The following is a 20,535-nucleotide window of genomic DNA, read 5'->3' as shown; positions in this document are numbered from 1 at the left end:
GCTCTTTAAGTACATGATGGATTTCCTACTACCTAGCAAAGCAAGCAGTTAAGGGTTGAAATTAAACTGTAAAACAGATACCTTATGAAATGAGATTTTGTTCAAAACACTACTGATTTTTTCACATTGTAACCACTGTTAGAATTCAGTTACACAATATAAAATAGCCAAAAAACACTATGAAAATAATTAATCAATGCTTGTATAATTGCTATGATCAACAGCTCATTTATACTTACAGGGATTATTACAGCACCAAAGCTTACGCAGCCTATCATCCCTCCTTGCCAGCGCAGCCACTCATTGCCACAGCACTCCAGGTTCCAGCTTTCCACGCTACAGTACTCCAACTCAGAGGAGGGCAACGGTCCATTTAAACAGGCATCTTGGCCCAGCTACTATGGCCCTCACACCCTGGTGATCTCTTGCCCAGGTGGCTTCCCAGGCGTGATGGACCCTGCAAGGCTCTGTAAGGCTCCCTGCATCAGTGCAGCCCTGCGTGGGACCCAGGTGTGTTCCCCAGGGGACTGAGGGTGAACAGTGGCTGGTAGTTTAAAGCCTTTTCCTATGGGCCTGCCTCAGCTCCCTGTGTGGGAACACCTTGAGCTCCAACTCTGGCAGCGCTAAGGGAAGCCTGAAGCTGCAGCTCCCACCTGGCATGCCCCCAGGCACCACCTGTGGGTCTGGTAGCAATGAGATCACTTGCAAAAGCATCTGAAAGATATGCTGATATTTGGCCTGTGCAACGCTTTGAGAGAGATTCCATAGCTGAATGGGGCTTTAGAGAAGCCACATAGACTAGATTATCCATTATGAAACACTATGCGCTGTGAGAAAAATTAATATTAAATAGATCAGTCTGGGTAAGCTGCAGCTACTGCTGTCTCCACAAGACACTTGATATTTGGATTATTTTATGTCCTTCATCCTTATACAAATGACATAATATTTCACAGACCACTCCGCCTGCTGCCACTGTGCCACGTTTTGGCTGTTGGTCATTTTTGCAGAGAACAGGAGGGATCGTTTCAAAAGAGACAGGTATGACACATTTATCTATGAGTGAGGAACATATTTTGATATGACTTTTATATTTATTGCTAGTGACTAATCAAAGTTCCAGCTCAGCATCTGAGGATCAGCATTTCTAATATGCTGGCTGCCTATCTCTCAATCAAAGCAACACCTTAACATCAAGGATTCTGTAGCCTGAGGCATTTGTTATAGGAATGTACTTCATAGAAAACCTAAATGAAACAGACAGATCTGATCGCAAGGAAACAAAAATATTATAGCTCTGATGTTATCAAAATTAAATGACTGCCTTTGAACACACTACTTTTCCTATAGCAAAGACAATTACAAAGAGAAATACAAGTGAGGAAGGTTTTTTGAAATGCAGCAAGTAACTAAGGAAATCTCATGTATGAAAATCCAGGGTGTTTTGTACAATTTCATGCATTGATGAATCTTTGCCGAAAGGAACAGAATTCCTTAAGTTTACAACTGTACATGTAATTAACCACATCAAAATGATAACCCATAGGAATTCAATAGTTTGCCCCAAAACATCATTCTCTTGGGTCTTATGCCAAACTATTTGTTATACAATAAGCATAAAATGTTACAGAGTCAGATCTGCTCAGTTCACACATAGTATATTAAGACAGCTGTGTCTTTCCAAATGAAAAACCCCAGTGGAAGAGATAATAATGTATTTATTTTATTGAAATACTGCTGATCCTCATAAAACTAAGTTTCAGGTTAATCAGATTTACTGCAGTTTATTAAATTTCATTTACAAATTATTGGAAAAGCATCAGATCTGGTGCAGTCAAAACCCCCGAGAAAACTGTAGATCAATATAAACATTGATCCAGTCTGTTTCCAGAGCACACGTCTTCCTTTTGGAGCAAGTGTAAATGTTATACAACTTAAATTAAGCCACTGCAAAGAATATTAAGATTCGAGCGATTTCTAGCAACTGCTAAACACCTCTAGCCCTGAAACCACACTTTCACTAACTGCACACAGTCTTGATATATTTCTTTTCAGTGATTCACATTCTTGTAATCTATATAATTGTATCTTGTCTCTCTGTTTAGTACTGCAACAATTATTGTCTTTTCACTGTATTGTAATTTCTTTAATACTCAATATTGTTCGCACTCCTATTGGGAAAAAAAAAAAAAAAAAAAGAAAAATTCTTCCATAGTTTTTAATACTGGAAGGAATTCTGTCTGGCAAAGAAAACAAATCTTAGCAAATTGTTTAGCAATGCTAAACAAAAAGAAGTCCATGTCAAGCCCACTCCCACACTTGCTTATCCGAGTGGACAGAGTTAAAAGATAGGTTTTGCAATATATGCAAAGGATTAATAGCTAATGTTGAATGTGATACTACGGAAAATGTACAAAATGTGATATGATGTCCACATCCAACTTCTTTACAGGTTCGCTCCTGACCCGTCATATTTAGATTAATAGTTTCCTATTATTACTTATTAAATGAATAGTTGAATTATTTCTTAAATAGAAATCATGAGGGGCATTTGCATGCCTTGTTGCTATATGTAGAGCAAATATATCTTGTTTACTTTAACAGTCACAAAAGTCAAGGGGAAGGGGTTACTGAAACACCATGGGAATGACTCCAACATCCACTCCTTACATTATGCCCTGCTACGATTTATGTTATTTTCCTTAGCTGGTTATGATCTACACACTTTGCTAGCTACACAAATCATGTTTGTCAAACTTGCAACACCATTGCCCTGTTACAATGGCACTTCACCTGGTATTTTATTACTAACCAAAACCACTTAAACAAAACAATCCAAACTAAAGGTCTGTTCATGAAGTGTTTGTATATTTAGCCAGGCAGAAAGCAGAAACAATGATACATTACTGATTAGCTCACTTCAGATACGAACAGTTCAAACTGTAAATATGAAACATTTTTATTAAGTCATTTGTAGGCAATTCACAGATATAAAATAGTTGAGAGAGGATTTGTAAGTGTAGACCTGACCAGAGATCCATTTAGTCCAGCATGTTGTCCCTGGTGCATATCAGCACTGGATTTTTCACAAGAGGTTGGGTAAGAGAAAATATGAAATAACAATCCTATAGGAGAAGTCCTCTCTTCAGGACTAAGATTGCTTCCTTAGCCTAATAGTTTAATTATATTGTAAATAGCTTGAAATCCTATCTATAATAATCATGAACATTTCCATCATCTATACATCTGATTCTTTTTTCTGAATCTTACTAAGCTCTTAGCTTCAGCAAAACCCCACGGTAATAGATGCCTGGAGTTAATTTAAAAAGTCAATAGTCTTAAGCTTGTCTCACAGAAAAAAATCCCTTGTACACATGGTAACAGCTCCTGAGGAGCTGGAGCTTCTCCTTTCCTTGCTTGCTTACTTTCACCACAGGCTTTTTTTCTTGTTGCCACACCGAACTAGATTCAGGCTTCCTTTGGAAGAAAAGGTCTATTTTGCAAAATTAATACTACTCAACACATACATACAACATGTTTCTCTCGATATTTTTCCTTTTCTTTGCTAACGATATATTCAGGTTTCTTGATGGAACATTTTGCTTCTATTTCCTTGAAGTAAAACCCAAACACTCTAATGGGGATGACTTTTTTTTTTTTTTCTATAGCCTCATTTGTTGAGCAAGGCGCATACATCAAAAGACAGGTAACACCACGGTCACATAACAGCTGTGAAACTGAGCACGGTGCTGCTAAAAGCCCGGCTTTAACACTGGGGTTTTCCAGGAGCTGCAGACCTGCTTCAACACAGTCCTGAGCTTTCTGTTTTCACTTAAGCCAAGTTCCAGCATCAGCCAGTGCACTGTGCAGAGCCACGGTATAGAACATCTGATGTACCTGACTACTCATCTATCCAAAACTGGGGACATAGAAGATGCTGCTGCTCCTAAGGAAAAAATATATTTCAACAATATTGTCTAATCTGTCCAAAGGAAATGCAGTTATTAGAAAATACGCAAAGTGCCAAGCCCCTCGCAGCGTGATAAATGTGAAAATAAGCCCCTAGTGAGAAAAGCCTCAGACAGCAAAGACGTTTGTCCTGAAATGCACACAAGGAGGAGTGGCAGCTATGAAGAGCCCAGTTCCAAGTTCAGAAATGAAAAGGGAGAATCTCAGCTTGCAATTCCACCAGAAACCTTTCTGAACCATCCTTCCTCCCAACAGAATGTGACCTCTCCAAGACAGTATCTCAGATCTACCCAATAAAATGTCTAATGAACATTGTGGGGGCCACAATTCCTGCTAAAATCATAACTCCTCCATCAGAAGTGCTGGTCCGGTCCCAGAACTGCTCCAAGCCCCGAGGAGCAGTCGGAGGGTGTCCTTTGAACGGCACTCTTTGCACTGCTGTGACAGGGGAAGGGGACGGCCAGATGGGCAATAGCTCAAGTCACGGCACACAGCTGCTTCCAAACCCAGCAGGAGGGAAGGGGAAGCAGAGGGAAATCATCAGGGTGGAAAAATTAGCTCTCAGAAGCCCAAAATGACCTTCACAGAAGAGATGTCTGTTGTAACACCCATGGGCACAGAGGGCATTGCAGACATAGAAGTGGTTATGAACAGTACATGGTACTCACAAGTGTCAGCAATAACCATTAAAATAAATTCTCGGTAATATGTGGGAAATAGCTGTAAAAAATGTGCAAGGTGCATGACTGAGTAAGGATAATTTCCCCATCTCATTTCTTGCACATAAGGCCCTTTCTATTCCCAGCCCCCTTAAAAAGTGAATTTTGTTTTCTAACTCCTGAAGGAGAAAAGGAAAAAAGAAAAAAATTACTTAGCAGCAATTTGGTACCACAGAGAATTTATTGACACTGAGTCAATAAAACCAAAACCTCCACATGCTCTGTTTGGTTCCTCACCCACCAGACTGTTTCAGGAAGGTGATGTGTGGAGGAAAACTACATAGCTTAATTGGGTATTATTATCTATAAAATCTATAAACTACTAGTTATGCCCTGAGGTGTTCTGAAAGTCTGTAAAAGGAAAAAGCATCTGCAGTAAAGAGCACGAAGAACATCATTCTTTGCTTATTTACTACTTAGAAGTATTTTAAATCTTGTTTTTATTTCCAAGTGATCTCAGCCTGCAAATGTACAATGCACCATTATAACAGCTGCAGATGATATTAAGAGAACTGAATTGCAAGTACACTTTGGAGCACTGCACTGAGTCATCAATGAGTGCTGGAGAACTGTTCTTCCATTATTTTAACTGTGTACACATTACCAAATAAAATAAAAATATTGTGTATTATTGATATTATATTACAGCACAGTGGGCAAGTTGCATAGAAACTAGAAAAGGATAACCAGAATAACTGTAGTTAAAATATTTTAATAAAGTTTATAGAGTTTAATTTGTTATCTGAAAAAATGACAAAAATGAGATATAGATATAGGGTCTACCCTTGATCTCAGAAGGAATTTCATTATATTAGTTGCATTACAGAAGATGCTCAGCTTTTGCATGATATTTTCTTTTATAGTTTAATCATTGTAGGCTTCTCTAAATTAAATAAAATGTCCAATTGTTTGGACAAAGAAGCATAAATTGTCACAAATACTTTAGGAAGTATTTTTAATAAAAGCCTGCTAGGCTCTATGAATGAATTGCGGTGAGGGTTGTAAATTCATTTTAAAATGAACTCTTGAACATCAGAGAAACATTCTCATGCTTAAATGCAAGCACACAGATTTTTCTCTGACATGGGAGTATTATTCCTCTATGAAATGATGGAAATGCCATAATATGTCATAAACACAATTTAGTACCTTTTTTCCACTAGACGACTGCTTGCAGGCACAAAGATAAATTTACTACAGCAGAACCATTGGTGCTTTCACAGTTAATGCCTGATAGCATCTTCATTTAAAATTTGTTTTTTCCGTGGTTTGTAACTTGATAAATTTACCCTGGACCAAAGCATGGTTCTCAAGAACTAATGATAGGGACCTCATTTAACCAAATCACATTTAAGTGTGTATTTTAAAAACAATGAAAAAACATTTTCCGTGACTGAATCGTGATGGCATGTGACAACCACCCAGGATGCACGGGAAACTGATAGGATGGTCAAAATCCAGTTTGTGCTCTAGAGCAGATTAAATATTACCTTTTCAGCAGCATCATGAGAGTTACCAATCTGATGCTGAAAATCACCATCCCTGCATGTAGGAGCCACTGCTTTCTTTCACCGCTAAGGAAAACTACTGGCACTGGGAAAACGCGAATTATTATCCATGCCGCAATGTGGGAGCAATTAAAGCACAAAGGGACACTTTCTGTCCTCTGAAGGGCCTTCCATCCTCCAGTACCTCCTCTTAGATGCCTGCTCCCTAGCTATGGGATGAGTCACAGGCTTTCCCTTCCCAGTGACTTGCCCAGGTTTCCACAGATAACCTATGTTAAAAAAAAGAAACCCAGCCCTCAGCCTACAAGCCAAACAACAGTTCAACTCTCTAAACTTCTTCTCCCTTCTCTCCTCCTTCCAAAAGATGTTCATCTTAACTGGAAGTTTCAAGTCAACATCAGAGGTACTGGCAAATTAGCCCTTGTGCTGTTTTCCTTCTGGTTTATTCAAAGACAAGTAGGGGCAGAAACAGTACTAAATAACACATGCTAAGTGCATGATGGCTGTACACTGCAGAACTAGGTCTCCCCGCTTGAACTTTGCATAGCTCTTTCCTGCTGCCCTATAAGCATGGGAAATCTCTTAATACTCAGTAGAGGCAAAATGAAGAATTCTTTGCTTCAGAAGCAATATTCCAATATGGAGCTTAATGGACTTAAAGATCCAGAAACTATGATTTCAAGACAGAGCTCCTCAGAATCCATGAATCTGCCACTTAAAATTCTCAAATGAATAGCACAGACTGTGCTTTTCAAAGGCATCCAAAAGTTAATCCACTGAACTCCCACCACAAGCTAAAGCATTTGACATTTGATTTCTACAGACTCTTTAGCAAATCCCTCAGCTATGGTATACAGGCACGTTTTCTTGGCCCAAAGAAATTGCAGAGACTATTTTATGGACTAACGGGAGCTGGCTGGGCAGCACCGGCACTGTGGCCACCACAAATGCCCCAGCAGGAGGAAACGAGGCTGCTCCATGGGGAGAGCACTTCTTGCCATGCCCATGCTCAGGGCGCAAGCTAGAAGAGTGAACTCATGGCCTGCCTTTTCCACCACCCTCCTGGAATGAGGTATAATCTCTGCTTTTATATTTTTCATTCCTGGGAATCTTTCCAGGCTAATCTGTTCTGCATGGACTGTTTGGGCCGCCTCTGCCTCAGCTAACTCAGTGATGAAGCACTCATTGCTTTCAGTCCCTGCTGGCTGTGTCCAATGAGCTCATCAAGAGCTTGAGACAAATCCAAAATCTCAAGATGAGCTTCTCAGCATGTCTGGAAGCCCTTTGCTGTGTCTGTCCCACAGTAATGTATTTCCACAGCTCAGCATCCTATGCAATCATACTTCTCTGGCTCTGCATAGAGCCAAAAAACTAGGACTTTCAAGCTGACCCTTGTAGGGTCATTCCAGCATCAGCTCATAACTGCCAGTACATTAAGCTCAAATCCAAGTGTTCTACCTAATATTAGACTGCTTCATCCAGACATAGGCACATTCATGTAGATGTGGGCAGTTAACACCTTTGAAAAAATACTAACATTTGAAAGTTAAAACACATTTGAAAACTGTGGCCCAAGGGCAGAGAAAAGTAAAATTGCTACCAATAGTTTGGAAAAGCCCAAGTCAGCTGTAGCTCTACTCAGCTAGCTCTACTAAAACAGCTCTACTAGCATCCATTCAGGCCTAAATGCAAGATGACAGTAATCAAAAAGAGATCCATCAGTATAAAAATAGCTTTCAAGTAAAAATATACACTTTTAGAAGTAATATAACTTCTAATAAACATTTAGAGAACTTCTTTGAGTTTACAAAATAATAAAGAACTCTATACATAATACAAATTAGAATGTGATTTTTCTGTGAAGAATGACTTTCAGAGCATAGGTTACTATTTCTTATATTCAGTGCTTTCCAGACTGAATGTCCTGCTTACAACACACTTTCCATACTCCCAGCTCTGTCCTCCCTATCTCTTCCTTTGTGCTTTCACACTTTACAGTAATGTTTCATCTATTTCACTGTCCTTCAGTTAATTCTATTTTCTACAGTAAGACAGATACCAAGGTGTGAGAAATCTTAGCCACCAACCCCTGCCAGAGACTTTAACCGAACCCTGAAAGGCACTGCTAAGTAGGCTACAGAATATGCAAATATGAAACCTAGTAAACTATCAGCTGCCTTTCAAAATGAATTTATGGCTGTCCTTGCCCACAGATGGAGCTTTCCTTGTAATATTTCTCCTCACGGTTCTCTTTCACGGTTCATGCTGGTGTTTCCAAACAGGGTAAACAGGAGGCAAATTTCATGCTCAAAGAACAGTCTGGACACAGTTTATGAATCTGTCATTCTTGTGAAAGTTGTCTAAGGACCTTGGTAACAATATCCCCTAAGGTAGTGAGCCCAGACCACCATCCAGCACTGTCACTGGGTACTGAGTGCCTGGCTCCACGACAGCCAGCCTCTTCAGCCACTACCATTTTTGCCCAGTGACTATCTTGGAATGGCTGTTTTAGTGATGCAGAGCAACACTATACCAAATTGAAAAACAGGGAGCAAAAACTATATCAGTCTGTTGGTAGCACTGAGTAAATTAAGCCAGGCAGAATATACTTGGAGGTTCGCCAGAATACAAAATGTACTACAGATCTCCTCATCAAAATAGCTAAGATCTTGGACTACAACTCAGACTAAACTCCATTTAGAAAAGGAAAAAAGACATAGCTACAAACTTATGTCTACACCAAAGGTGACCTTTACAATACCATTTTTGAAGAATGGGGGAAGAGAAAGATGGGCTCAGATCTTATTTTTGCTGCTGTCCGAAATATCCCACTTGATAATAGCTGAGACATGAAGACCAGGAGAACAGAGAAAAGGAAACAAGAGCAATGCTCATTTCTAACAGCTGTTTCTTTGCTGCTGAAAAGAGCAAGTTTCCCGAGGAGTGGATTCCCCAGGGCAATGAGCAGTTTTTAATTAGAGTCAGGGAAGACCAGCCAAGGGACCAGGCCCTTTTCTATCAAAACTAATGCATAATAATCAAACTGGCTGTTTTGGCTGAAAAACTAGTCAAACTGCAGTGGTTTTTAATCACCTGGGTGCCCACATTGGTCAATATCCAGCAAGCCAAAGTCACTTGACGTTTTTATACATCTCGTTAAGTATCTTATAAGCAAGCACATATTTGAGTTTTTTTCCACTTGTTTGAGGATTGTGTCAGGTGAAAGAAATAAGAAACCAGGAAAATAAAACAACTATTAAATGGTATTTTTGTTTCGAGGAAATATGGCTTTAAGTATTTCCTAGTCTTTGCCACATGAGTACCTAGTAAATCAACAGAAAGGAGAAAAGTGTTGGTTTTTTTTAAGTTTTGAGAAAATTCAGTGTGTCTCCAGTAATTTTTACTGTCTCCCACTAATTCTCAAGGGTTTACTTATCTGTCAGCTCAAGCCAAGGTCTTCCGCTGGCAGGATCTTGCACTTCCACTCCCCAAGCTTTGGTTCATTAGGCTAACTCTGAGGCAAGGTGCTACAAGATGCACAACACAACTATTATGGACAAAAAAATTTTAAAACCCCCTCAGTTCCTTCAAACTGAACCTTCCCTTCTCTGGAGCTTCCCAAGTACTTCAGAAATATCTGTATGCCAGGCTGCTCTAGCAGGGAGCAGGTGCTATACTAGGATGAAAAAAAAAAAGGTCTCTTACCATAATTTTACATTTAGATACCACAATGACCAATTACTTTAATAGATGACAACTGCAAAAACTCCTATAGCACCTTCTCATAGCTACAGAGTCGTGTCAGGCAGGACTGATAAATGGAGCCCTACGTTGTCACTCAGAATGCTGAGTTAGCACTGGCACAGCTGTAGAACTACTTTCCTCATGTCCCTTCAGCTTCTGCCTGACAAATCCTTCTCCTAGACCTCTCCAGAAATAAATGAGCAGTGAGAGACATCAGGACTCTTATACCTAGAGTCAAACTGCATCTAAATTGCCTGTTCATTTGTCTAGAAGCCTCTCAACTGCTGTAATTAGAACTGTAATGCTATTACCAACAGTGGCAGTTTCTATTGCTAAGGTGGTAAATTGAGTGATTTGGTTATAATCTCTCTTTGTAGGAGCATAGCTGTGTGATAAGGGAATCAGTGAATGATGGATTCAGCAGCCATCACCTCCAGTTCCTAAGCTGCTTTCTATCTAGCTGATATCAGAAGTCTTGGCTGCACACCCATATTCAGCAAAACCCCACTTGATTGCGCATAGTGATCATGATGAGCTCCATTCAGGGAACAGCAGGTCAGAAAACAAATCCCTGTTACATAAATACAGTCTGTAAATATAGTCAATTTATACTTTTGTACACTGATCATAGTCTGCAATTTCCTGCACCGGATAGCACAGCAAAAGGCTTAGTCTCAGAAAAAAAGGCAGAAATCTATTTGCATTTCTATGTGTTTATATGGTTTCTTCAATAAAATATTTGGAAAGCTCCTTTTTTGGTGGAGGATTTTTTGTTTGTTTGTAATTTTTCATCTGATATGCTTGGTTACTTCAGTAAGCAACTTTCCCCCTTCAGAATCTTAATATCTAAATAGCTCTTAAAATCTTTAGCTAAATTGTTTTCTCTCTCCTTTTTTTTTTGTTTTCATGCCTTCCCCCTTTCACAGTAATCTCATTTTTAAGTCATCAGCAGCATAAAGGACTGTTCTTTCATGTTGACAGGCTGGCTGGAGCATCTCAGTGCTACATCCACTGTTCCAGGTCTGCAGATACTGTGCTCAGCAGTGGGATCTCAAATGTATCCTAGACAGATTGAAGTGCTTAAAGAAGATTATGGATACATTTAAAGGTCCCATTTGGGATGAAAGCTCCATTTGATGAGGTGCCTGCAGACCCAGATACAGACAATTCATAGTGCAAAGAATCTACAGTCCAATAGGTATAAATTATGTCACACTTGTATCCAGATATGTAGTAAGAAAGCAAATACGGTCATAAAAAGTGCTTCTTCTGTTGTGTATTGGTCTTTGTTAAAACAGAACCAAAGTCAAAGGGACCAACAGTAGTGGGGCAGTCACTGGAGGAAGGGAGTAAGACAAGGGAAGAGTCAATATTGTGCTGCTTCTTTGGTAAAAAAATCGGTCAATCATATCTGAAGGATGGATGTGAAAACAGATGAGGTGATATTTGCACTGACATATCAGCATGTCACACGTTTGCATGAAGAGGTAGACAACATAAAATGAAAAAGTGTCAGGGAGCCTGTGCATTTCTGTCATTATGTAACCCGCTTTGACCCTGCCAATACAGAAATAGAAGTGTATGGGCAAAACAACAAAGTACAGCTGTTATTGTGACAATAGAAATGAATATGAGAGCAGGGCTCCAAAAGGACCACACCTGCTTGTGACAGAGCTTCCTCATTCTCATGAGTGACTGTGCCAGGAGAGCCAGGAAAACAGTACTGCCCGGACCAGGAGGTCTCTCCCTGCTTTTGGAAAGTCTCACATTTCTCCTTGCCTGTACCTCTGCACTGAAACCAGCACTCACGTCCAATAATGCACAAACTGGCGGAATGTCATAGTTCCACCACAGCCATGGGGAGATGGGAACCCAGGTGTTTAAGAGTGCAAGGCAAAGCTATCTATTTGTCTATGATATATTCTAAGCCAAATACTAAACTGAAAACCAACATCAAACAGAGGCAGATGACATGCTTAACACTGCTGAACTGTAAAACTCAGCAGAGAGGAATGGCACTGCAGGGAAAGGGAAATTTTTTTAGGCTAGATGAATGTATGCTGCAAAGCTCTTTATGCCATCTGGTAATAAAAGCAATAAAAGACCAATATGTAAGAGTGAATAAGTTCAAAAAGTAATCAAGAATAAGAAACAGGCATATGAAAAAAAAGACAGCATCTGTTACAGAGAATGAATGGAAATCACATCTATCTCATACTCAAGGAATAAGAAATGACGAACGGAAAGCCTATTCTGATAACGTACTGTCCTGGAAAAGGGCTATGCCAGGACATCTTAAAGCTTCCAGGAGACACAGCTGATAAATTCACATGATAATTCCAGTCTCCATCTGGCAGGTAAAAGCGCCTTTCCTTGTTCCAGGGCTAACCACTGATGTATGTGAGCTGCAGCCTCCCGTCACAACTAAGTCTGTCAGGAAAAATGATACTAACGTAACAATATAAATGTGCAAACGCTCATCAGCAACTAAGACCGTGGCCCACTTTCCCACAGTATGCTGTCCCGCTGAAGACATTTGGTATCCTTTTAACCTAGCAGGAAGGAGCATAGCTGTGTCGCTCAGCTCTAGCTGCAGAGCAGCAGTGACAGAGGAAGCTGCAGCTCTCCTGTGTCCTCCTCACAGCTAATGCAAAAGCTGTGTTTGAAGCTTTGCTAATGGTCTGTGAGCAGGCTGGAATGGGGGCGAGAGCAGTGGAGAGATGCACAGGAGAGGAGGTACTCGATTCACATCAGGTAGCCTGCATTTGAGGTCTAATTCAAAGCCTGCTCAGGGTGGGATATGAATTTCAGAAAGGGGACCTCTTAAAGCAGGAGGACACAAGGTGGCTGAAGGGGAGTGATTAAGTTTGGGATTTTCTTGTTGCCTCTCGTACAGCTTTGTTAGTGATTTTCTTTGAGTAGCTCCACACAAGAGGCTTGCTTTGGAAAGGGCCATTTGTCATATGGGAGTGCTGCTCCCAAATATCACATGTATTTGAAAGAATTAACAAACATATGGTCTGATTTGTAAATGATAAAAAGATACAAAACCACGCCTCCCACCCTCCTCTATGTCTCCTATTTAAATCTGGAACAACTCCCCTGACTCCCACCTGGAGCTAAACAAATCAGAATAGACAAGAGCAGTATCCAGTCCCTTCTTAACCAATTTTCTTTCCTGCTGTATTGCAGGAGGCATGATACACACAGCCCTGCACATCTTTGTTTTCCCATTAGTTTGTGACCCATCACAAATTCAGTCCATACTTGTGCCTGTAAACATGACTGCCAGACCACTATCTGTAGGATCTGTAGTGTCGTGAATTAATCTACTATGATCTGTTTGCTTTACTAGCTGTATAGGAAATTCTTACCCACCGTCTATAAAGTCACTGTACATTATATCCATTGAAATTCTACTTGTATTCAGTGGAAGCTTTTAGCTTAGATTATCTCATTTGCATTTATTATCAAATTCTCCTTACCCCTCCATTTTTCCTGAAACAATCTCATTTTCTGCTGTTGCACCGCTCCCATTAAAATAATTGGTACCTCACCACATTTTCCTACTTTCATATTCATATCTGCACCTGAAAGATCCATTTTATGTTGGCAAAGGCCTAAGTCCAACTACAGTTGCTGGTTATTACACAATGTGACACAACAATATGTAACATCTAACGAGAAAGACAAATGCCAGAAGCAGAGGGAAGCAGTGAAGACAGAGCACAGAGCCATATAATGAACGGAGCAGGTATGCTAAAGGCCAGGGAGCATGAAGAGGAAAGTTTTAGTACTATTCTCTTCTGTGTTGACATGTATGTTTCTCCGCAACCTTCCTTCCGACTGAAACCACAACCATAGTGAAGTGAGTAGTACATTTGAAAATCAAATCACACACTTGAGATCAAGCAGGTCATAAAGAGCCTTAAAGGTGACAAAAGGTGACAAAAACTTTGTGGCATCTCACACTACAGTGCTCAAGGCCTGTAGAAGCTGGCTCTTCCAGGGAACCTGTAGAGGTGACTCTTCCCTTCCACTATGACAAGCTTTTAGTTTCAGATCTATAGCAGTATACAGGTAGAAGTGAGTTTACAATCCAAATTTTCAAAATAAATTACATCCATGAGAGAAATTTCTTAACCACTATATGCAGATCACCAGATTCCTGAAGAAAAATTCTGTTTTATTCATTCAAAAATACAGAATACAGCCTTTTACCTTAAATATGCAGGGAAGGCAGGTCATCAGGCAGCAAGTAAAAAGCAGCAGCATAGTGTCCAATGCCACGGGAGTACCGACTTCTCTTAATCTGACAAAGAACTAAAGATCAGACAGTATCTCGTGATTATCTGTTCTTCTACACAAAATTGACTGAAACGTATACGTTATAAGCAGGCAACATTCCCATAGGAGACCCAGGATGACATAATTCTGTCACATCAAATCCCTACTCACTTGGTTTCTTTCCTAAAAAGACTCAGCATGCAAAAGTGCAAAAGCCCTCACCATCCATTGCCTATGTACAGTTTGTTTAGTCTTTCTATTTCCCCTCTTCTGTGTTGCTGTTCACTGTCTTTGAGTGTGACTCCATAGAATAAACATAATACAAAACCAAGGACATTCCCTGTTTCTCTCTGGAAGACTATATGCTCCAAGACTACATTGTTACAATGTTTTCTCTAATGGCTCAGAAAAAAAAACAGATACTAATCTCAAAAAAGATCTATCACCTTGTCTTGACAACAATGCAAAATACAGCCAAAAGGCAAGGGTCCTGTTTTATTCCTGGTGTTTCCTACTACAATTAGCTTCATGTCCCCTGTCTTCAACGAGAGCCAAAGGGGCTTTTCTTTTGTTTTCCTAAATAAACACTTCATTCTCATCACATCAAACTTATTTTTAGAATATTTGAATAGAGTATATTTAAGTTGTCTGTTGCCACTGTATAAATAAGAGGTTGCTAAGGAAGGAACAGTAGCTGCTTCCTTAAGCAACAGTAGCAAAAAAGGATGAAACAGCAGATGATTTCTTAGCAGAAACAGCAGACTAAGAGCAGCCGTTCTCTTCTACTGCAGCATTTTAAAAATGTAGAAATGCCATCCACTAAAGTATTGATATTTTAAGTCAGAAAAATATAGCAAATCTACCTCAAATTAGCACATTAGCTAAAGGGTGCAAGAAGGCATTTTCCCTGCTTCTGAAATTCATCCTCTTCTCATTTTGTAGCTCTTCAGTTTTTATTTTACAGTTGTAGACATGTTAATTCTCTTTTTTAGGGTTATTTGCCTACTTCAGAGCAATCCTAGAAATTCACAACTCAAGGATCTCACATTCAAAAACACATTAAAGATTGCCAGCAAGGCTACAAGTTGCCTGTAGCTGCAGAAAGTATATATTTAGTTATAACATTGTTATTTAGGGAGCGATTGGTCAGAAAAAAAAAAGAGGTTTGGTTTCTTATTTTTATTTATTTAGATCTGAATGTTGTCTGATGAGAATGCTGGTACACAGAATTTGGTTTTGGGGACTAAAACTCTTCTACCCATCTTAGAGGATGAATTCAGTAATTTCACAGTTGGAGATTACCATCGTTCCCATTCTTAATCACTTTCAGAGTAGTGCTCTGTACCCAGTCGACTAATGAAGCCACTGCTACGTGCATAATTTAGAGATGATTATTCTGCTGATGCGATCACTTAAAGAGGCTGGCTGCCGTGGGCCGTTCTGGCTGTAGTCTCTACAGGAAGACAGTGCAACAGCAGAGCTCCTCTGGGAAAAAAAAAAAAAAAAAGGCTTAGGGCTTGTCCACACAGGGGACAATTCAGGACGGTTTATCTGAATTGGCTACAGATTTGCTGTGGATTAGTTAGTCACATAAACCTCTGGGTGTATACTTTTATTCAGAATTAAATTGTCCTAACTCAATTAGATTAACTTACTTCCAAATGTTTAACATGTCTAGTGATAACAGACCAAGAGCAGAAGACATGTAAGGGTATTCTAAAATGGTCTGCTGATGAACACGGCCGCTCTCCCCTTATGCTTCATGAATATCACATCTCACAGCAGAATGTAGCATCAAGAACTGACAACTGGAGTGGAAGCAATTGAGTTCAATAGCATGATAGGCAGAGAACTGGATGTCATCATCACCTTCAGGAAAAAAGTAGTTGGAGCCTGGGCACTAGCCAGCTATATTCCTTCCAGCTACAGTGACCACCACACACACCTGGATCATGATATCCTTTCAGGCAAGGGGGAGTGGAGCATCTCTGAAGCTAGCCTTAATGACAGCTATCTTACCATCAACTTGTCTGGGATAGTATTCATCAGAAGCCGGGGACAGGTTTCATACAGGATATGCTGCGCTTCCTAGAATTCCCTACAGAGAGAGAACAAACTCCAGCATTGAGCAGCGAACCAAGTACCTAATCCTCTGTGTTGGAAGTGGACCGGGGCTTCATGATGAGGCAAATATACGCAGCTGAGTATCAAAAGCAAACCTATTAGTTGTACCATGGTATGGCACCTCAGCGAGCGCTAAGAAAACAACCAGGCTTATTTATTATACAGTCACACTAGGGCTTCCAATTCCCACCCTGACAGGAGTTTTCTGGGGTGTTCAGTTTCCTCTTCTCAGAACATCAGGTCAAGCCTAGAAACCCTAAGGTGCTTTTTCAGCCATCCTCATACAGCAGAAGATGACAAAAAGGCAACACTATGTTTTAGCAGACAGTCCTTGGTGGCCAATAGCAAGAGTAAAGCTTGCACAACCCTAGACATGGAGCAGAGAGACTGCCCCTTACATTCCTTTGTAGAACTCCCTGAAGGCCTAGGAGAAGGCCAAAAGCTGAAGCCACAATAGGTCCCCATTCATTTGGCTTTCCACTTGTCCAAGTAAGAACCAGGCAGCCGCTGGCTCCAGCTGCAGTTATGCTTGTAGTACACTTCAGGGCAAAGGCATGGCATCCTGCCTGACCTGTCCAGTTTCTCAAAGGTACTTGAGGGGAGACGAAAAGTGCTGGTGTACAGCAGGAAAGTCTGGTGTGTTGGGGTTGAGTCAGCTGTCAGAGGCAGAGCCTGGTGAAAATGCTCTTGGTGTGCTCGGAGGAAGGTGCTGCAGGGCTGAGAAGTCTGGAGGTCTGCTCACCCTTCGGCCTGCAAATGCTCCTGAGTATCCCCAAGGCCAAAGCTGTGCAGATGGCCAGGGAGGTATTTGATCAAAACAGACTCAGGTTATCTCTTCCTAAAATGTAGCGCTCTCTGCTTTCTGCATGGCAAGCCTCAGAAATACCAAAATCAGACTTCAGAAGAGTATAAAAAGCTCCCTGCTACCATAGTGTGCAAACGGACCATTGCACTCACTGTGATCTTGCACAGCAACAAAATTTGAAGGCAACAACAAACAGTAAAGAAAATTGCAGCTGAAAAATACCAACATTACCCTCTTTTAATACATATTGTTAAAATGAAAATTTTTAAAAGTTGAAGAGATGTGATCCCAGATGCTATCACCGTATGTCTTACGCAGTTCATAATTACAAACAAACAGCAGAATACATATAAGGGAATCTAAATTGGTATGGATACAAGCCCAGCTGGTGTCCCCATATGCCTTACGAATTCCCATTTTTAGGAACACAGCAGCATACAGCATTAGAGATGCTTCTTAAACATCTCATTTATAAATAGAGTGGAGCTGTTTCACTGAAGTACACACAGAAAAGGTCCACGAGGATCATAAAACCAGCTGCATTCAAAACCACAGAAATGGTTCAACCACAGTGTTTTTATTGGGAACCACTCTGCACTAGAATATTCCCTGAACGAGGGGTGATGCTTGTTTGTCATAGGCTCCTCACTGAGATTTTTTTTTAAAAGCAGCCAACAAAAAGCCATTTTAGTCAAATAAAAACAACTTACTTTTGTTTTGGCAAACTGTTCCTACTCAAAGCTTTTTCAGGTCCAGAGTGGAAGAGTGTAGGCCTCAAGCTCCAGGGCAGTGGAGAGGTACAGGTGTGAGAGAGCTAAATTCTTGCCACTTCTGATAATCAATCAAAGTAGGGTCTGGAGCTTGGCCGGTCCACATCCTGGGGAGAGTCCTTCACCAACAGGCTGTGGACTCTTCTGCAATACAGCTCTTCCTCTCTTGCTTTTCAATTTCACCAGAACCGCCTCTAAGGGAAGGCAGTTAACTGCAGGGATTCCTGCTTAATTGTGAAAATGTATCACTAAATTCAGTTGACAAAATCATGATTTCATTATATGTACACTATCAACCAAAATATATCTACAGCAGGCATCTAAAAAAATACACTACATATGAATGAAAAATTATTTTATTTAAAAATACATTATACAGCAGAGTGTCTCTCTTTGTTTTCTCACTGCTGGTTCACAGAGATAATATGATAAATTTAACCCAAATATTTGACTGGGAAAGATCCTGAGAGAGAAAGAGACCAGTTACAAGCTGATGATATACAGTACACTGAAAAAGAGTCATCTCTTTTAACATAAAAGAATCTCTTGGTAATCTTATAAATCAGATATAAAAAACGTAGGTTTGCTACCATGCAAAAATGAGTGAAGATTTCATTTAAATCTGCACACAGAGAAATCATTATTACCTTGGACCCTAAATAGCTAGACTAAGAGAAGGGTAAGTGTGCCTAACATGGTGATACAAACTTTGGACCTACTACAATTTTGTAAACACAGTTGATAGTCTAATAAGGGTGGATTTTCAATCACCTAAGTAACATCGCTGTAGCTAAGGGCTCTATTCTAGGACTTTTCTCCCCACTGATGTATTTCTTTATTCTCTAATTCTCAGTTTAGCACAATGACTTTGTGAGATATGCTCTATTGCACTCAAAGACGACTTGGCCTTACCCTGTTTGCCAAGCACTACTTAGGTAGTTATATTCTAATGAAAGCAGAGGTTAATATAAAAAGTAAAAAGCAGGTGTTACCTGCATGACTATGTAAGAATGCACTAGAATTCATCACAGAAAATACATACGTGATTCTACAGCCTTATGTTTCAAACATCTTCTAACAATGATTAATACACAGGAAATACACTGAATTATGGAAAATTTAAGGCCTAGAATGTTCAACAGCCTGCACTGAACATTACTATTCTCAATGTGTCTAGCGTTGTATCAGCTGTTGCCAGAGGAATATTTTCTGGCAGATGTTAAGAGCATCTTCAGCATCTACAATATGAAGATCCATTTGGTGCTCGGTTTTTATAGGACAACTTCACTGTGAATAGTTATCAAGGCTGTCTTTTGAAGGGTATACTCAATTTGATTATTCAAAGTGATAATTGAGATATGATAACATTGCCTGATATTGAAGAAAAATCAATTTGTCAACACCGCACAAACTGACAGAGGATTTTTTTGCAAATATGCCCTGAAACACAGAGATAGAAAGATTTGTAGACCGAAAGTCTGCCTGTCCTAGTCACATAGGCTGAAGAAAATTAATGAAACCTTTTTGTTTTTTCCATGAGTGCTCTGACATGAAAATGGAGAGCAGAAGCTCATATGCACTTTTCTCACTAAGCCAGTGACCTCCTCCTTATTTTAGCACCCATTCTCCCAGCATAATATCAGGGTGTACAACAAATATGAGAAGATGCAGGCTTCCTTGAATAATTTGTTTAAATTATTTATGAATAGCATGGCCTCCCATCAGATATGCTGAGCTAAGAATGGAGCCCTTAACCTTTCATGGGATATCATTAGTAATAAAGAATATATCAATGATCAAACTTTCTATATTATTTTCATTTCTTTTAACCTAGATACATATATATCATCCAAGACATTCAAGAACTACAAAACAACAATTCAACTACAATTATGTCAGGAAAATATCCAAATAAATAAACTTTTAATTATGATACAATACTTATTACAGTAAAAATTGGCATTTTTTTTTTCTCTTTAAAAGCAGAAGCACCAGTCTTACATATAACATACTGTTTGAATGATATCTTACATGGAATACAGCGTAATACAATGTGCAAACAGCATTTTCATACAGAACATAATATATGTCTAGTTTTTATACACTGAAATCGCCTCAAATGGAAACACGTTCATGCTGAATTAAAAATGTAGTTTTTAAAAATCAAAGTCAAATCAAAATATGAAGTACTGTTGGAATAGGTACATGAACCATTAAAACAATGAGAAGCCAAAATAGAGGGTATTGTCAGATAAATATTATTAGTGCTCAGTTTGTCCCATTCCATCAAAAAGTAAACAGTTAATATTTTTGCTAGAAAGTAAAGTGACGTTCTAATATTTAAGAATTCTTCAAAATGTTGGTATCATTTTAATGATGTAAAAATCAAGTCAGAGATAGGACTTCTAAAAATTTCTTATTTTTGAATCACTGCAATTATCGTGTGTGGGCTGTGAAAAGAGATGAAGTCCAATGGAGTGAATATACATCAGCATCAACATCATGTGACTTCTGCAAAGGCCGTGATGTGGTTCTACGAGTTAAAGGAAAAACAAACAGATAAAAACCCAGAAACCACACAGACAGACATCAGTCGCCACTGTGAAAAT

General features: G+C 39.6%; 1 protein-coding gene across 2 annotated transcripts in view; it reads right to left on the bottom strand.

The window, feature by feature from the left end:
- PLPPR5 (phospholipid phosphatase related 5) overlaps window positions 1-20,535 on the bottom strand; it is a 90,766-nt gene that overhangs the window by 26,466 nt on the left and 43,765 nt on the right. The window contains exon 6 of one of the 2 annotated variants that reach the window (XM_074151297.1): window positions 14,162-14,263. In XM_074151297.1, the coding sequence (XP_074007398.1) occupies window positions 14,162-14,263 (102 nt within the window). Of the gene's footprint in view, window positions 1-14,161; window positions 14,264-18,273; window positions 20,460-20,535 lie in introns of those variants that run through there. The other variant, XM_074151298.1, reaches the window with a different exon arrangement.

This window comes from Numenius arquata, chromosome 8 (genome assembly GCF_964106895.1).
Source record: "Numenius arquata chromosome 8, bNumArq3.hap1.1, whole genome shotgun sequence".
Classification (NCBI taxonomy): Eukaryota; Metazoa; Chordata; class Aves; order Charadriiformes; family Scolopacidae; genus Numenius; species Numenius arquata.
This window is presented reverse-complemented; position numbering and strand designations above follow the sequence as displayed.